This window comes from Propithecus coquereli, unplaced genomic scaffold (assembly GCF_000956105.1).
Source record: "Propithecus coquereli isolate 6110/MARCELLA unplaced genomic scaffold, Pcoq_1.0 Scaffold18, whole genome shotgun sequence".
NCBI lineage: Eukaryota > Metazoa > Chordata > Mammalia > Primates > Indriidae > Propithecus > Propithecus coquereli.
In genome coordinates, this window is record NW_012142745.1 from 557695 (window position 1) to 572383 (window position 14689).

The 14689-nt window shown below is 37.2% G+C and overlaps 1 protein-coding gene across 1 annotated transcript in view; it reads right to left on the bottom strand.

The window, feature by feature from the left end:
• Positions 1-14689, bottom strand: part of USP37 (ubiquitin specific peptidase 37) — a 97376-nt gene that overhangs the window by 26246 nt on the left and 56441 nt on the right. The window contains exons 7-10 of the mRNA XM_012642489.1: positions 13880-14041; positions 5584-5715; positions 5284-5407; positions 4562-4752 (exon numbers count right to left, since the gene is read on the bottom strand). Of these exons, the coding sequence (XP_012497943.1) occupies positions 4562-4752; positions 5284-5407; positions 5584-5715; positions 13880-14041 (609 nt within the window). The remainder of the gene's footprint in view (positions 1-4561; positions 4753-5283; positions 5408-5583; positions 5716-13879; positions 14042-14689) is intronic.

Sequence of the window (14689 nt, forward strand, 5' to 3'; positions counted from 1 at the left end):
AAAAAAAAAAAAAAAAAAATTCTATGGTCCACATGTATAGACACTTCTGTTAGGTATTGAACATATTTTTATAGAATTTTAAAAAGTGGGCTCAGAGACCAAAACAACATGCTCAATTTACCTGGAAGCACATTTACTTCTTTTAAATAATTTTAGCTGACTGCTTTTCATTTTGTCTTATTAGCATTTTTAGTAATATTAAATTTTCCACCCCAGATCCCTACTGCCACAGTCGAAGACTGAAGAGTGTAAGAATGTATTTGTTCTTCATTCAACAAACATTGAGTACCTCTCTGACAGGCAAAATTCTAAGATGGCCCTTGCCTTTGTATAATTTTGTCCCCTTTGAGTGAGTAGAACCTGTGACAATGATGAGCTATCACACCTATGATGATGACATTACCATTTTACCTGGCAAAAGGAATTTTACAGATACAATTTAAGATTACTAATCTCAATTTTGAGTTAATCAAAAAGGGGATTATCGAGGTGGGTCAGATCCAATCACATGAGCCCTTTAAATCCAGGTCTAGAGGGCAGAAACAGAGGAAGTCTGGGACCAGATGTGAGAAAGATTACTCCTCCTAGCCTGAAAAAAACCGAACAGCACAGATGTGAACTGCCTATGGAGGCCTTTGGCAAGGAACTGCAGGCAGCCTTTAGGAAATGAGTAGTCCTAGCTGACAGCTAGCAAGAAAACGGGCACCTCAATCCCACAACCACAAGAATCTGAATTCTGCCAACAACTTCAATGAGATAGGAGGATCCTGGGTTCCAGATGAGAACACAGGCAGCAATACCTTTATGTTAGCCTCATGATACTCTAAACAGAGAACTCAGCCACACCACACCCAGATTTCTGACTTACAAAGCTGTGTTGTTTTAAGCTAATAAGTTTGAAGTAATTTGTTACACAGCTCTGAAAAACTAATACAGCCTCCTATATATGAGAAAATGTTCTAGGCTTTGGAGTTATATCAGTGAATAAACCAAGACAAAAATACCTCCCCTCATACAGCTTCCTTGTACTGGAGGACAAAGACAATGAAAGAAACACATAAGTAAAACATATATTAATAGTATGTCACATCTGCAGTCCTCAACCCCTGGGCTGTGGACCAGTACTGGTCTGTAGCCTGTTAGGGACTGGGCCACAGAGCTCTGCTCCTTATCCAGTCCATGGAAAAACTGTCTTCAATGAAACTTACGAACCGGGGGACTGGGGTGGTAGTGGTAGGGGCGCATAGCAGGAGGTGAGTGGCAGGTGAGTGAGCGAAGCTTCATCTATACAGCTGCTCCCCATCGCTCACATCACCACCTGAGCTCCGCCAAAAAGGCTGGGGACTGCTATGTTAGTGATTCATGCTGAGGAGGAAAAAGCACAGTAAGAAATAGAATAGCTAAGGATCAAAGTAGATAGATGGAATTCTAGACAGGGAGGCAAGTAAATGTGTCACTGAGCAAATGGCCCTTATGTAAATACCTGGAGGAGTGATGGCACTAGCTATGTGAGAATATTGGGAAAGAATTCAAGATAAGAGGAAGCAGTAAGTGCAAAGGCCCTAAAGTACCATGATCCTGGCATTTTTGAACAAAACCAAGGAAGTCAATTGGTTGAAATGGAACAAGCAAGGGGAAGGAGTGACAGAAGACAAAGTCAGAGAGTTAACTGGGAATAGGGGGCATGTCCAGAGGCAGATTATATGAGGTTACACAGGTCATAGCTTTTTAATTCTATGAGCAGAGAGCTGACATGAACTACCTTCCATTTTGAAAGTATCACTTTAGCTAACGTGTTTGAAATAGAATGCAGAGAGACATGGGCAGAAGCCTCCTATATACCAGTTTAAAAGATGCTGCAACAATTCAGGCAAGAGATGATAATGGCTTGGACCAGGGTGGTGGCAGTGGAGGTGGTAAAAAGATTCTTGATATATTTTGAAGACAGAGCTGAAAGCATTTGCTGACATATGAGAAGCAGGTTGAGAGAAAGAAATATACTACTATTTTCGTACTGATCACTTAGAGTATGGAACTGTCATTACTAATAGGGAAGACTGCAGCCAGATGAGACAGAGGATAAACATGCAAAATTACAATTCAAAGGATAAAGTATGTGGAATCTTTGTTCAGACAAACTATTTCATATTTAGAGAACTGTCCTAAAGAAAATTACTAACAAAGCAATTAAGGCAAAGCCTTCAAGGACGTAGGTATACTGCTGCTGCTACTGTGGCCCCACAGAACACCATCCCCTGTATTGGTACACCCTGTGCCATTGCCCAGCTTGGCCACCTGGTGCACCCACATTCCATGACCCATGCCACTTACTGCAGTGGTGGACACACCTCAACTGCACACCCAACATCTGGGTGCTACACAATTGGAGTGCCTAATGCTGTTGGCAAAGTACAGCAGCCACTGCTTTTAAGACAGTCTTCTGTCTTCCTGTGCTGCCCGAATGATCCCACTGCCAAATTGCCCAGACATGACTAAGGGAGGTGGTGGGCTGCCAGTAGCCATTTCTAACACAGACTACTGAAATGTTCCTATCAAAACAAATCTGAATGGTACCCCCACAATTCAATGAAATAATAACAGTTGAAAAATTTGCTTCTCTCTCTGACTTGCACAAATTTTATCTAGAAAGTGCATTAGAAGGAACAGATAAATAGCTGTTTATCACATTATTAACTGCTGTTGGGCTTGCCAGCTTTTACAAGGAGACAAACTATAGATCCAAATGTTTTTAAAGACTGATTGGCCAGTGCAGGCATCAGAGCTGATTTCTCAAGCATTGAACCAGAAAATATCCAGTATGATGACCGATGTAGAAAGACACAGAGCTAAGCCCATGAAGGATAGCATGGAGAGGATATAGTACATGGATGGGTTCATGGAGGCTTGACTCAGTGATAATAACAACAGAATAATGCCATTCCTAGAGACAGTAATGGCACAGACAACAGAATGGGATGGAGATCCAGGTGTGAGAGGTTTCAAGGACTGGGATGCCAGTAAGAAGACTGTGGGGTAGAAAATGCTCTGGTTGAAGGATGGCATGATGAGCAAGGGAAGCAGATTTCCTTGGGGGAAAGCACCATGCCTTGTGCACAGAATAATTCTTGGGTCTGGAAAGTGAGGCCAATTTGATCCTCCCCCTGCCCTTTGAAAGGTCATCCCAGGCAACAGAGAGTCTATTAAAGAGAGAGAGAGAGAGAGAGAGAGAGAGAGAGAGAGAGAAGGAGGGAGGGAAGGAAAGAGGAAGGGGGAAGGGGGAGAGGAGAGAGGGAGAGAGGGAGGGAGAAAACACGCACTTTAGAAAATCATTTATCTATTGGGGGAAAGAGACTGAAGAAATCACGAAAGAAGGCAAGCAATGCCACAAACTAGTGATGCAAAACTACTATCTTTATTAAAATTCTAATAAAAAATGTTAGAATGTTATAGCTAAAAAAGATGTTAGTGAACACTATCATTTTGAGCAGCCTTAGAAAAATAGATATGGAAGACAGAATCAGAGAAGCAATATATGGATTTAAATATCTGAGGAAAATTCTAGAATAAATGGAAGAGGTAGTATTTAGAGAATAGTTTTCCTGAGCTCAAAGAAAAACTCAAATCTTAGAATGAAAAGGTTCTACCATGTTAAAGGTAAAATTAATAAAAAGTGTGAATAGTTAGATGTAAACTAGTGAAACTGTGGATTTCAAAAATAAACAATACCACAAATTTTCAAGAAAAAGAAAAAAATCCCCAAAGTCAGGTTCCATATGAGTGTCACAGAGTAACAGGATATGATGGGGCAGTATATATAATACATTAAGAGGTAAACACTGTGTGACTCAATAATTCTGTATTAAGTCATGTGCGAAAGCCACAAAGATAATTCTCACTTATATAGGGATGCTGAACAATTCCATTCCAAGAAATATTTATTCAGAGATATATTACACATAACTGGAAGAATAATCAAAATAAAATCTTTTGAAGTAAACTGCATGGTATAGAAGTCATGATGACGAGCATGGAAATTAATTAAATGTAGAAAGTAAATCCAAATCATTATTGTAAATATGGCTGAAAAGCATTCCAAAAGTTAAAAATAATTCAAATTTTGGCCTATTTTGTAAAACAAACATTTTTAGTAAAAATAATTTGGTAAATTTAGTAAATTTAGTTAAAAAAAAAAAAAGGCAACTAACATGGAGGGTTTTTTCCCAGTGAAAAAGAAAGCAAGTATTCCCAAACAACTCGCTATTCCATACAACAATGAAAAGAATAAAAAAATCTACAGATCAAAATTAACTGCTTAGTTAATACTAAACCATATAACAAAGTATTTCAATTGTCCTCAGTTCTCACTCCACCAAGCATTTTTATAGAAAGATTAAGACTCTGAAAAAAGAGGTTTGGTATAATCTGTGGGTTGATGTTTTCCCCATGACATAGGAAGGAAGATGAGATAAGAATTCATAGCATTTGATATGACACAGAAGAGTTTTAATCATGTGCCATGAAGAATTAAAAGGGGAAAAAAATTTTCTTAGAGATTACTTACGCTTTACAAATGATGGAATGCTGAACCTCAAACTCCAAATTAGTAATAACAGGGCAAGTATATACTCTGGTAGCAGAAATATCTGGTGAATTTTCTTCTCCAGGAAAAGGTTCGGACTTCCAAGTTTTATTTAATTTTTCCATATCTTCTTTCAGCTGGTCTAAGCACTGACTTAAAAATTCATGAGCATCCTAAGAAGACAATAACATCCTTAATAAGATCAAACATTTCTTGTCATAATAATAGCATATTTACATTGTGATTAATACAACTAAAGCACCTGGAAGTCAATGACAGGTGAACAAGGTCAGGTTTATTTTAATAAGGATTTGGGGGTGCATATTTCATGAATAAAAACAAATGACAGATTTTATATTCTTAACTTAATTTTCTTAACTATCAGTTGCATTAGCATGAATGAATGAATCTTCACTTCACTAAAAAAAATACGCACATACACAAAAAAAAAACAGTTAACTTTTCTAAAATAGCCTTTGTAGCTAACAAAGCCAAAGTTCTTGCACTGGACAGCTACATTTACATATTAAAATATAATACAAAAGAAGAGTCATATTGAACCTTACCATAACTCCCCAGATTTTTTAACCTATGATCATGAACACATATACACAAATCTTGTTTTAAAATAAAAATTAAGAAACACACTAAAATCATTTCAATTTTCCCTATCTCTAAAACGTTTAAAAATAATTCGTACTCACATTCTGCATATAACCAGAAAATCTCTCTGCTGTAGCTGAAATGGCATTTTTAACTTTCTTGAGTAAATCTTTTTTGGTCTCTGAATTACAGATATCTTTTTTAACAAGCAAGTGTGCAAAGCGTCTGGTAAAATAAAAGAGACAAGCATCTGGTAAAGCAAAATGTTTATAAAACACTGGATGGCATGGTATTTTAAAGACTAATTACTAACAATGGCACATAAAATTTTAAGTGTCTAAAATTCCATTATTCTATAGCTAATGAGGTAAAAAAGTATTCAGTAAGTCCGTAACAATTACCTGATAAGTGCATTGAGTGGAATTTTCTTCCATGGGATACCTTGCTTAAGCAAGTCATTTGCAAATGATTGGAGTGAAAATAGAGATTGTAAAATAGCATTCATATAGCAGGTATTTCCCAAATTGGAGAAGCTGAAAATGAAAGAAACAGTACTTTAGAAAGCAACAGTAATTCCTGAAGTATATTCAATGTAGCAGGGGCTCTCCACTTAGCATGTGTCAGAATCACCTGGAGTGCTTGTTAAACTACATATTGCTTGATCTCAACCTAAGTTTCTGATTCAGTAGGTCTAGAGAGAAAGGGTGCTAAACATACATTTCTAACAAGTTACCAGATTATGCTGACAGGGATTACACTTTGAGAACCACTGTATTAGAACATTATAATGACAACTTAATCTAATGGAAAATCACACATTTCAAATGAACGCTAAACATGACTGGGGGCTTACTCAAAGAGCTATTCATTCTTACTTATAATTTTAAGTTTTTCATTGAGATATAACTTACTCATTTCTCTTAAGTATATGCTCAGAAAAGGAAAATACTAGGTCATAGAATATATGTGTTTGGCTTTTTTTTTTTTTTTTTTGAGACAGAGTCTTACTGCGTTGCCTGGGCTAGAGTACCGTGGCATCATCTTGGCTCACAGCAACCTCAAACTCCTGGGCTCAAGCTATCCTCCTGCCTCAGCCTCCCAAGTAGCTGGGACTACAGGCATGCGCCACCATGCCCAGCTAGTTTTTTCTATATATTTTTAGTAGTTCAATTAATTTCTTTCTATTTTTAGTAGAGACGGGGTCTTGCTCTTGCTCAGGCTGGTTTCGAACTCCTGAGCTGAAACAATCCGCCCACCTCGGCCTCCCAGAGAGCTAGGATTACAGGCATGAGCCACCGCACCCGGCCCATGTGTTTGGCTTTAATGAGTATCACTAAACACTTTCCCTAAGTACATACACATTTTTAAACCTTTTATTTGGAAATATTTTTAAGCATTCAGAAAAGTTGTAATAATAATATTCTTTATCCAGATTCACCAACTGTTAACCTTTTGCGCCATGCACTTTTATCATTTAATACCCCTCTCTACACATATTTTTCCTGAACCATTTGAGAGTAAGTTGCATATATCACATGCCTTTAATTCTAACTACTTCGGAGTGTATTTCATAACAATAAGAATATTCTCATAAATAACCAGAGAACAGTTATTAGCATCAGTAAATTTAACACTGACACAATAGTCTTATATAATATACTTTCTTAATCCAATTTTGTCAATTGACCCAAGAATATACTTTATAGCTTTTTCTATTTCTCCCGTAAGTACAAGATTCAGTCCAATGTTTTCACATCTCTTTAGTTTCCTTTAATCTGGAATAATTCTTCAGCTTTCTTTTCATGACACTGACGTTTTTGAAGAATATGGTCCTTCCTACCTGTTTTTTTTGTTTGCTTTTGGTTTTTTCAAAAGAGAGATTCTTGCTCTGTTACCCAGGCTGGAGTGCAGTGGTGTGATCATAACTCATTGCAGCCTTGAACTCCTGGGTTCAAGTGATCTTCCCATCTCAGCCTCCCCAGTAGCTGGGACTACAGGCATGCATCATCACACCCAGCTAATTTTTTTTTTTTTTTTTTGCTACAGACAGGGTCTTGCTATGCTGCCCAGGCTGGTGCTGAACTCCTGGCCTCAAGCAATGCTCCTGCCCTGGCCTCCTAAAGTGCTGGGGATTATAGGCATGAGCCACCATGCTAAGCCCCTATCCCTGGTTTTTAATGCAATGTTCCTCTTACTGGGTTTGCTATATCCTCACAATGAGATTCAGCCCAGCCTGGAAGAGTACACAGTGATACTGTGTCCTTCTAAAGGCATCACATCCAGAGATGCACGATATTCCTATACTGCTCACTGGTGATGTCAATTTTAAATATCTGAGAGAACTTTTGCTTCTGACTATAAGTTAGTATCAGGGTTTGGAATACTCCTCCCACTGTAAACAATGAGAAAACCAGAAAGAATATAAGAAATAACTATTTTCAGATCCTGGACAATAGGCAATGCAAAACTGTGATCCCTAATAGAAAGGAAACCAATGATGTGAGCCCTACCACATACCCAGGTTTTCTGTCAGGGAGCAATTTGTAAACTGCAGTCCAGGGAGGGCCTAAACAGAGTCCAGAAATCTCCCTGAGTTGAGCTGAAAGAAACTGGAGTTCGGGAGGCTGAGACTGCTAAGATTTCTGGGACAGAGTACTTGAGACAAGGGAGCTACGCAAAGGAAGAGTTCCAGAAATCTGCATAGGAGTCTGCTTGAATATTTGGCTAAAACCAACCTGTGCCTGCATAGGGTGAAACACCAGTCAAGAAGAATTTCAAGGAAAAGAATGATTATTGGGGAGCTATTAGCCAAACAATTCCCAGAGCTCATGCAGGGCCTAAAATTGTTTGAACTTCCACCAGTCAGAATGCAGATGAATTCATGGAGTATTAACAGATACCTCAGAGGGGCCATGATTTAGGAGAGGAAGCAAATTAGTCTTAGAGTAAAGAATATCTAGATTCAACCCAAAAGAACTTAAACACATCAGATGGATGAGAGAGAAGAAAAAAAAAAAGAAAAACACAAGTGTCAAAACAGTCAAATCCAACTACGAAGATGTTAAAACAACTATTTAAAATATGATCTATGTGATCAAAATCAAAGGAAAACACGCACATAAAAAGGAGAAAAATGGAAGATATACTTCTTGAGATGAAAAACACAATATTTGAAATAAAAATCTCACTGGATGGGATTAATAGCATATTAGATATTGCAGAAGGAAATGTCAGTGAACTTGAAAACATAGCAATAGAACATATTATCAGTAACCTATGGGACAGTATCAAATGAACTATTATATATAACTGGAATCCAGAAGGAAGGGTCAGAAAAAAATCTGAAAAATTAATAGCTAAAAATGTTCAAAATCTGATAAAAACTAGAAACCCATGGATGCAAGAAGCTTAACAAATCCTGAGGATAAACACAAATTGAAATGAAGCACATCATTAAAAAACTGCTGAAAAATCTTAAAAAGCAGTTAGAGTAAAACTGTCTCAGAGCCTTCAAGCAAAAAGATAAAATCACTTATAAGAGCAAATGAATTAGACTGTCACCAGACTTCTCAAAAGCAAATAAAAAGCAAGGTAACAAGAGAGTAGCATTTCAAGAAACCTGAAGAAGAAAGTATGACCCAAGGATTTTTCTTTTAATAGAAGGGTTAAGCCCACTCACATTTATTTTAACCCCCTTTTTTTTTTTTTTTTGAGTCAGAGTCTCACACTGTTGCCTGGGCTAGAGTGCCATGGCGTCAGCCTAGCTCACAGCAACCTCAAACTCCTGGGCTCAAGCGATCCCCCTGCTTCAGCCTCCCGAGTAGCTGGGACTACAGGCATGCGCCACCATGCCCAGCTAATTTTTTCTATGTGTTTTTAGTTGTCCAATTAATTTCTTTGTTTTTAGTAGAGACGGGGTCTCGCTCTTGCTCAGGCTGGTCTCAAACTCCTGAGCTCAAACGATCCGCCCACCTCGGCCTCCCAGAGTGCTAGGATTACAGGCGTGAGCCACCGCGCCCAGTCCCACTCACATTTATTAATGTCACTGATATGTTTGGTCTCAATTCTGTCATGCTATGTGTGTGTGTGTGGTTTTTTTTTTATTTCTCTATTTGGTATGTCTTTTAGGAATGTTTCTTTTGGTTTTAAGGAGGCTCATAATTTTTATTTTAATGGTTACATCTGTATTTAGACTTTTTATATTGCTGTAAACTGCTTTTTCTTAAACTTTTTTTTTTTTTTTTTTTTGAGACAGAGTTTCATTCTGTTGCCCCGGCTAGAGTGCCGTGGCATCAGCCTAGCTCACAGCAACCTCAAACTCCCATGCTCAAGTGATCCTCCTGCCTCAGCCTCCCAGGCAGCTGGGACTACAGGTGTTCGCCACCACACTCGGCTAATTTTTTCTATTTTTAGTAGAGATGGGGTCTCACTCCTGTTCAGGCTGGTCTGAACTCCTAAGCTCAAGCGATCCTCCCACCTGGGCCTCCCAGAGTGCTAGGATTACAGGCCTGAGCCACCATACCCAGCCCTTTAACCCTTTTTTACCGTCTAGTCTGTCCATTTTAAATAGCATCCTTTGACTCACGCCCATTAATATAAAACAGTCAATTACATTATTCTACATTTTCCTTTCTCTCTTCTCCCATTTTCTTTCAGGTGCAATCTTACTACTTTATCAGAAGACATGATGTTTACATACCATTCTTCTATATGTATCCCCACCATTGTTAGCTCTACAACTGAACATATGAAATGTTTACCTCTACCTTTTCTCAACGTTATTCTAGTCACCTCTTGGATTGAAGAAGCTCATTCTCTGGAGAGTCCTTAGGAAGAGGAAATATGTACAGTACTCCGAGTTCATAAACTTCCAAACTTCTTTTCTCTGGCCTGCATTTCTGACAGTTTGGGTTGGCACAAAATCTTTGTTTACTTATCTTTCATCACGTTTCCTGAAAATGACATTCATTGTTATCTTGGCTTTGCATAATGATTTTGAGAAATCTGATGCCAGTCTATTTCTGCCTTATAAATTATTTCAGCTTTTTTTTTTTTTTTTTTAAGACAGGATCTTACTCTGCTGCCTTGGCTAGAGTGCAGTGACATCATCGTATCTCACTGCAACCTCAAATTCCTGGGTTCAAGTAATACTGCTGCCTCAGCCTCCCAAGTGGCTGAGACTACAGGTGTGTAACACCACACTCAGCTAATTTTTCTAATTTTTTTTTTTGCAGAGACAGGGCCTTGCTATGTTGCCTAGGCTGGTCTTGAACTCCTGGCTTCGAGCAATCCTCCTGCCTTGGCCTCTCAAAGTGCTAGTGATTGCAGGTGTGAGCCACCGCGTTGGCCTATTTCAGCATTTAGATCAAGGAACTGAGAATTTTTCCTTGTCTATAAAGTCTAATAGTTGTACTAAGGTATGTCATAACTATTCAGGTCTATTTTCTAGGTACCTGGCAAGTTCTTTCAATATATAAAGACTTTTATTTCTGGGAAATTTTTCTGGATTATAGTTTTCTTTTTTTCCAAGAGCCAGAGTCAGTAAGTAGATTACAGTTTTCAATACTAGTTCTAGCTCAGTGTTTTGATTGTCTTCTTTAGGGACTCTAATTACATATAACATGGGACATTCTTTGCCTTTTTTCCAGTTCAACTATCTTCTTTCTGATCTTTTTTACTTCTTTTTTTAATAGCTATTTTTCTGCTTTTCTTCAAGTTCCATTATTAAATTTTTATTTGAGTTCATTTTCCCATGGGCATCTTTAATGTAGACTTCATTTTTGATATGATGATGTCTTCCTTTTTCTCTCTCTTTTCTGAGTTCAAGCTATTGTGATTTCATTTCTTCTTTCTTGGCCATTTTAATTCTTAGTTTGAATTCTTCATTTACAGTACTTTTTTCATATTTCCATATGGGTGTTTCAGGATAATTAATTCCCCTTTAAGTTTACTCCATGGTTAGTTCTGGGGGGTTGAATTTTCATTGGCTGAAATACTTTGATTCATGTTTCCGTTTTTTTCTTATAGTTGTTTTATATGGAAGTGACCTACTTTTTTATATTCCATTTTGTGGAAAGGGTCCTAACTAAAGCCCTCTCTCTTCTGTTAGTTTAGTAATGTGCCATTTCTTTAATGGATTATGATGGTGGTGGTGAAGGGAGGGGAGAAAGAGAGGTTGGTGTATCTTCTTTCCCTTTCATTCTGGGACAATCCTTATTTTCTTCTCTTGCTTCTAAACCAAGTCTCCAGATTTGGCTGACTCTCCCATACAAGAAATGATTCTTTGAGGCTATTATTTCTGGGACCACCTACTTTCAAGCCTCTTCCCTATAACCAGTGCTGTAAACTACCAAGATCCAGACCTATACTCAGTATTTTAGTACTTAAGTATTTGATTTTCTCTTTCTGGGAGTGATTTTTGTTCAGTGTTTCATATACGTCTTCCACTCCTATATATTCTTTTCATGGAATCTCTTAAAGCTCTTGTCCCCAACCCTCGGCATCCACAGGCTCAAGCAGCAGAATATAGGAACACTGCAGGAATTTGGTTTGCTTCTCTACTTAAGAAGGTAATTTAAAGGTGATGGTATTCTTTGTCTCCCACTAATGCTGAAGCATAGGCTTTGTGTACTTTTCTTTGTACTCCTCATTAACTTTATGTTTTTTGTTTGTTTTCTGGAGAATTTGGGAGGAACACTGGAATTATGTAGCCTCCGTTATCCTCTAGACCTGGTAGTTTTTCTACTCAGTTTTTTTTTTAATGGAGTCCTTAGTCCTGAGTACTTATACCACTGGACATACTATACTCTAATTCCTGAAAGAAGTCTGAAAAAAGGAAAGATATATTTCTAGAGATGAGTATGGGCATTATACAGAAATGAAAGAAACAGTGGAGGAGCCTGAAGCACCAAAGGTGGGCAACTTATGAGGCTGTCAAGAAAATCTGCAGGAGGTGAATAACAGAGACCAGAAGTAGACTATATATATGTATATATTTTTGGAGACAGAGTCTAGCTCTGTTGCCAAGGGTAGAGTGTCGTGGCATCAGCCTAGCTCACAGCAACCTCAAACTCCTGGGCTTAAGCAATCCTTCTGCCTCAGCCTCCCGAGTAGCCGGTACTATAGGCATGCACCACCATGCCCGCCTAATTTTTTCTATATATTTTTAGTTGTCCAGATAATTTCTATTTTTTAGTAGAGACGGGATCTCGCTCTTGCTCAGGCTGGTCTTGAACTCCTGACCTCAAGTGATCCTCCCACCTGGGCCTCCCAGAGTGCTAGGATTACAGGCGTGAGCCCACCAGGCCAGAAGTAAACTATAAAACACACAAGAGGAGGCAATAGGAAAATGAGACAAATAAGATCATAGTAGACAGAGACAAGATCTGAATGAAGAATGGCCACAAAATGGGATAGATAAGACCAATATAAGAATGTTGTCTCATAAGGAGACAGCAAGATAATAATTGTAGCAGAACAATCAGAATGAAGAACAAAGGAACTTAAGTATTAAATTGGAAGGCAAACATTGTAGAAGATAGAGGAGAAAGGACAAGGATCAAAGAAAGCAACAGGTAAGCAGAGAGGAAGGTGAAATGTTCTCCCTGCAAACTTTATGATAATTTCTGCTGATATATGCAGCATATAAACTACTGTGAATTAGCCAAATTGGCAGATACCACTCATTCAAGCAAAGTAGTAAATTTAAAACTGCTATAAAAGCAATAGTTTGAGTGAGATTAAAAAAACAAATAAGCTGGTAGGAGGGAATTTGGTAAGACTAATCAAAATTTCAAACTGCCTCCCTTAGTCTTAACAATTCTACTTCTAAGAATTTATCCTACAGAAAAGTTCCAACAAGTATTAAAAACACATGTATATAAGAATGTTCATTATAGCCTAGAATGTAATTGCAAAACAGGGAAACCTAAATGTACACTAACATGGTTCAAAGTGTTATATTAATATATAAGGGTGCCCACTGTTATATTAATATATAAGGGTGCCCATGATTAATGTGCAGTAAAAGAGAACATACAGGCAATATAGCACAGTGGTTAAGAATGCAATTGGAGTCTGATTATCTGGATTTACTACTGCCATAGTACTGACTATACTGCTTTGAGCAAGTTAATTAACTTTGCTAGGCTTTAGTTACTTTAGCTATAAAAGCAGATTTTTAATATATCTATCTCATAGACCTGTTGTAAGAATTTAAATAAAAAAATCAGTTTAAACATTTAGCACACAGTATTTGGCACATGATAAACACTTTAGGTAAGACAGCTACTATTACTACTACAGTTATTATCCTATGATCTCATTTTTATATTTAATAAAAATGTAACCATAAAGGGACTGGTGAGGAGATATATATATATATATATATATATATATATATATAAGTATATATATATATAAGTATCTCAGAAGTAGGATGAAGTATATGAGTTGCAGAACATACATTTTATGTTTTAAAATGAATATTACATATTTAAAAGTTAAAAAATTGTTTGGAGACCAGATAATGGACTTAACATTACTTATAGATGTAATAATCTTTAATAAGTGATCTAATTTCTAACTATTTTAGAACTATAATTAATGTGACTCCTTTCGTTATTTTTTACACCAACAAAGCACACTTCAGTTGGATCATTTCATCAAAAAGAAAGTAAAATAAAAGAATTGACCTACCCCTGCAGTTGTTGCTGTTGGTGAGAGGAAAGGGGCGTTCTTGGTTTGTTCCAGCCAGTGTAATCCTGGTTACACCTCAGTTTTTTAATAGAAAGAGGAGCTGGCTGAGGAAGAAATCCCAAACTTCTTTTGGCAGAGGGAGTCTGGCTTGAAACATTAGTCCTATAAAGAAGAACAAATAATGAAGCAGCAAAATATCTTTTGAATGCTACTCCTCCCCCCACAATAGATTCAAAGAAGTCAATATCTAGGAAAAAAATCTTAAACTTAGGGAAATATCAGTAATAATGATCAGTTAGGGGGAAATCTCCACAAATGTAAATTACCAAGTCTGTTGATAGAGAGCTGAAGAAGTTTATAATACTGTACATCTCTGACTTACAATCCAAATAATCCAAGTTAGTGGCTTCAGAAAAACTATATAGTTTCACTTTATTCACTTTTATCTACTTTGTGGATATTACATTAGTTTACCTAATCTTGAACAGATTTATAGTAATTTTTCCACTGTTACAAACAATATAACATTCTTCCCTAATCTTCTTGAGAAATTCCTTTAGTTTGTATGCTCAAAAGTGGAAATGTTAGGAGTATTTTCATTTTTAATTTTTCTAGATATGTGATTGTTTTTCCAAAAGGCTGTACCAATTTACATTTCCATCGATAGTGAATTTCCATTTCCTCACGTGTTTACATTACTAATTTTTACCAGAAGTTTTAAATTTTACTAGTATAGTGACACTTGATCTCATTGTTATTTTATTTTGCATTATCCTGATTACTACTGAAGTTGGACATATTTATATAATT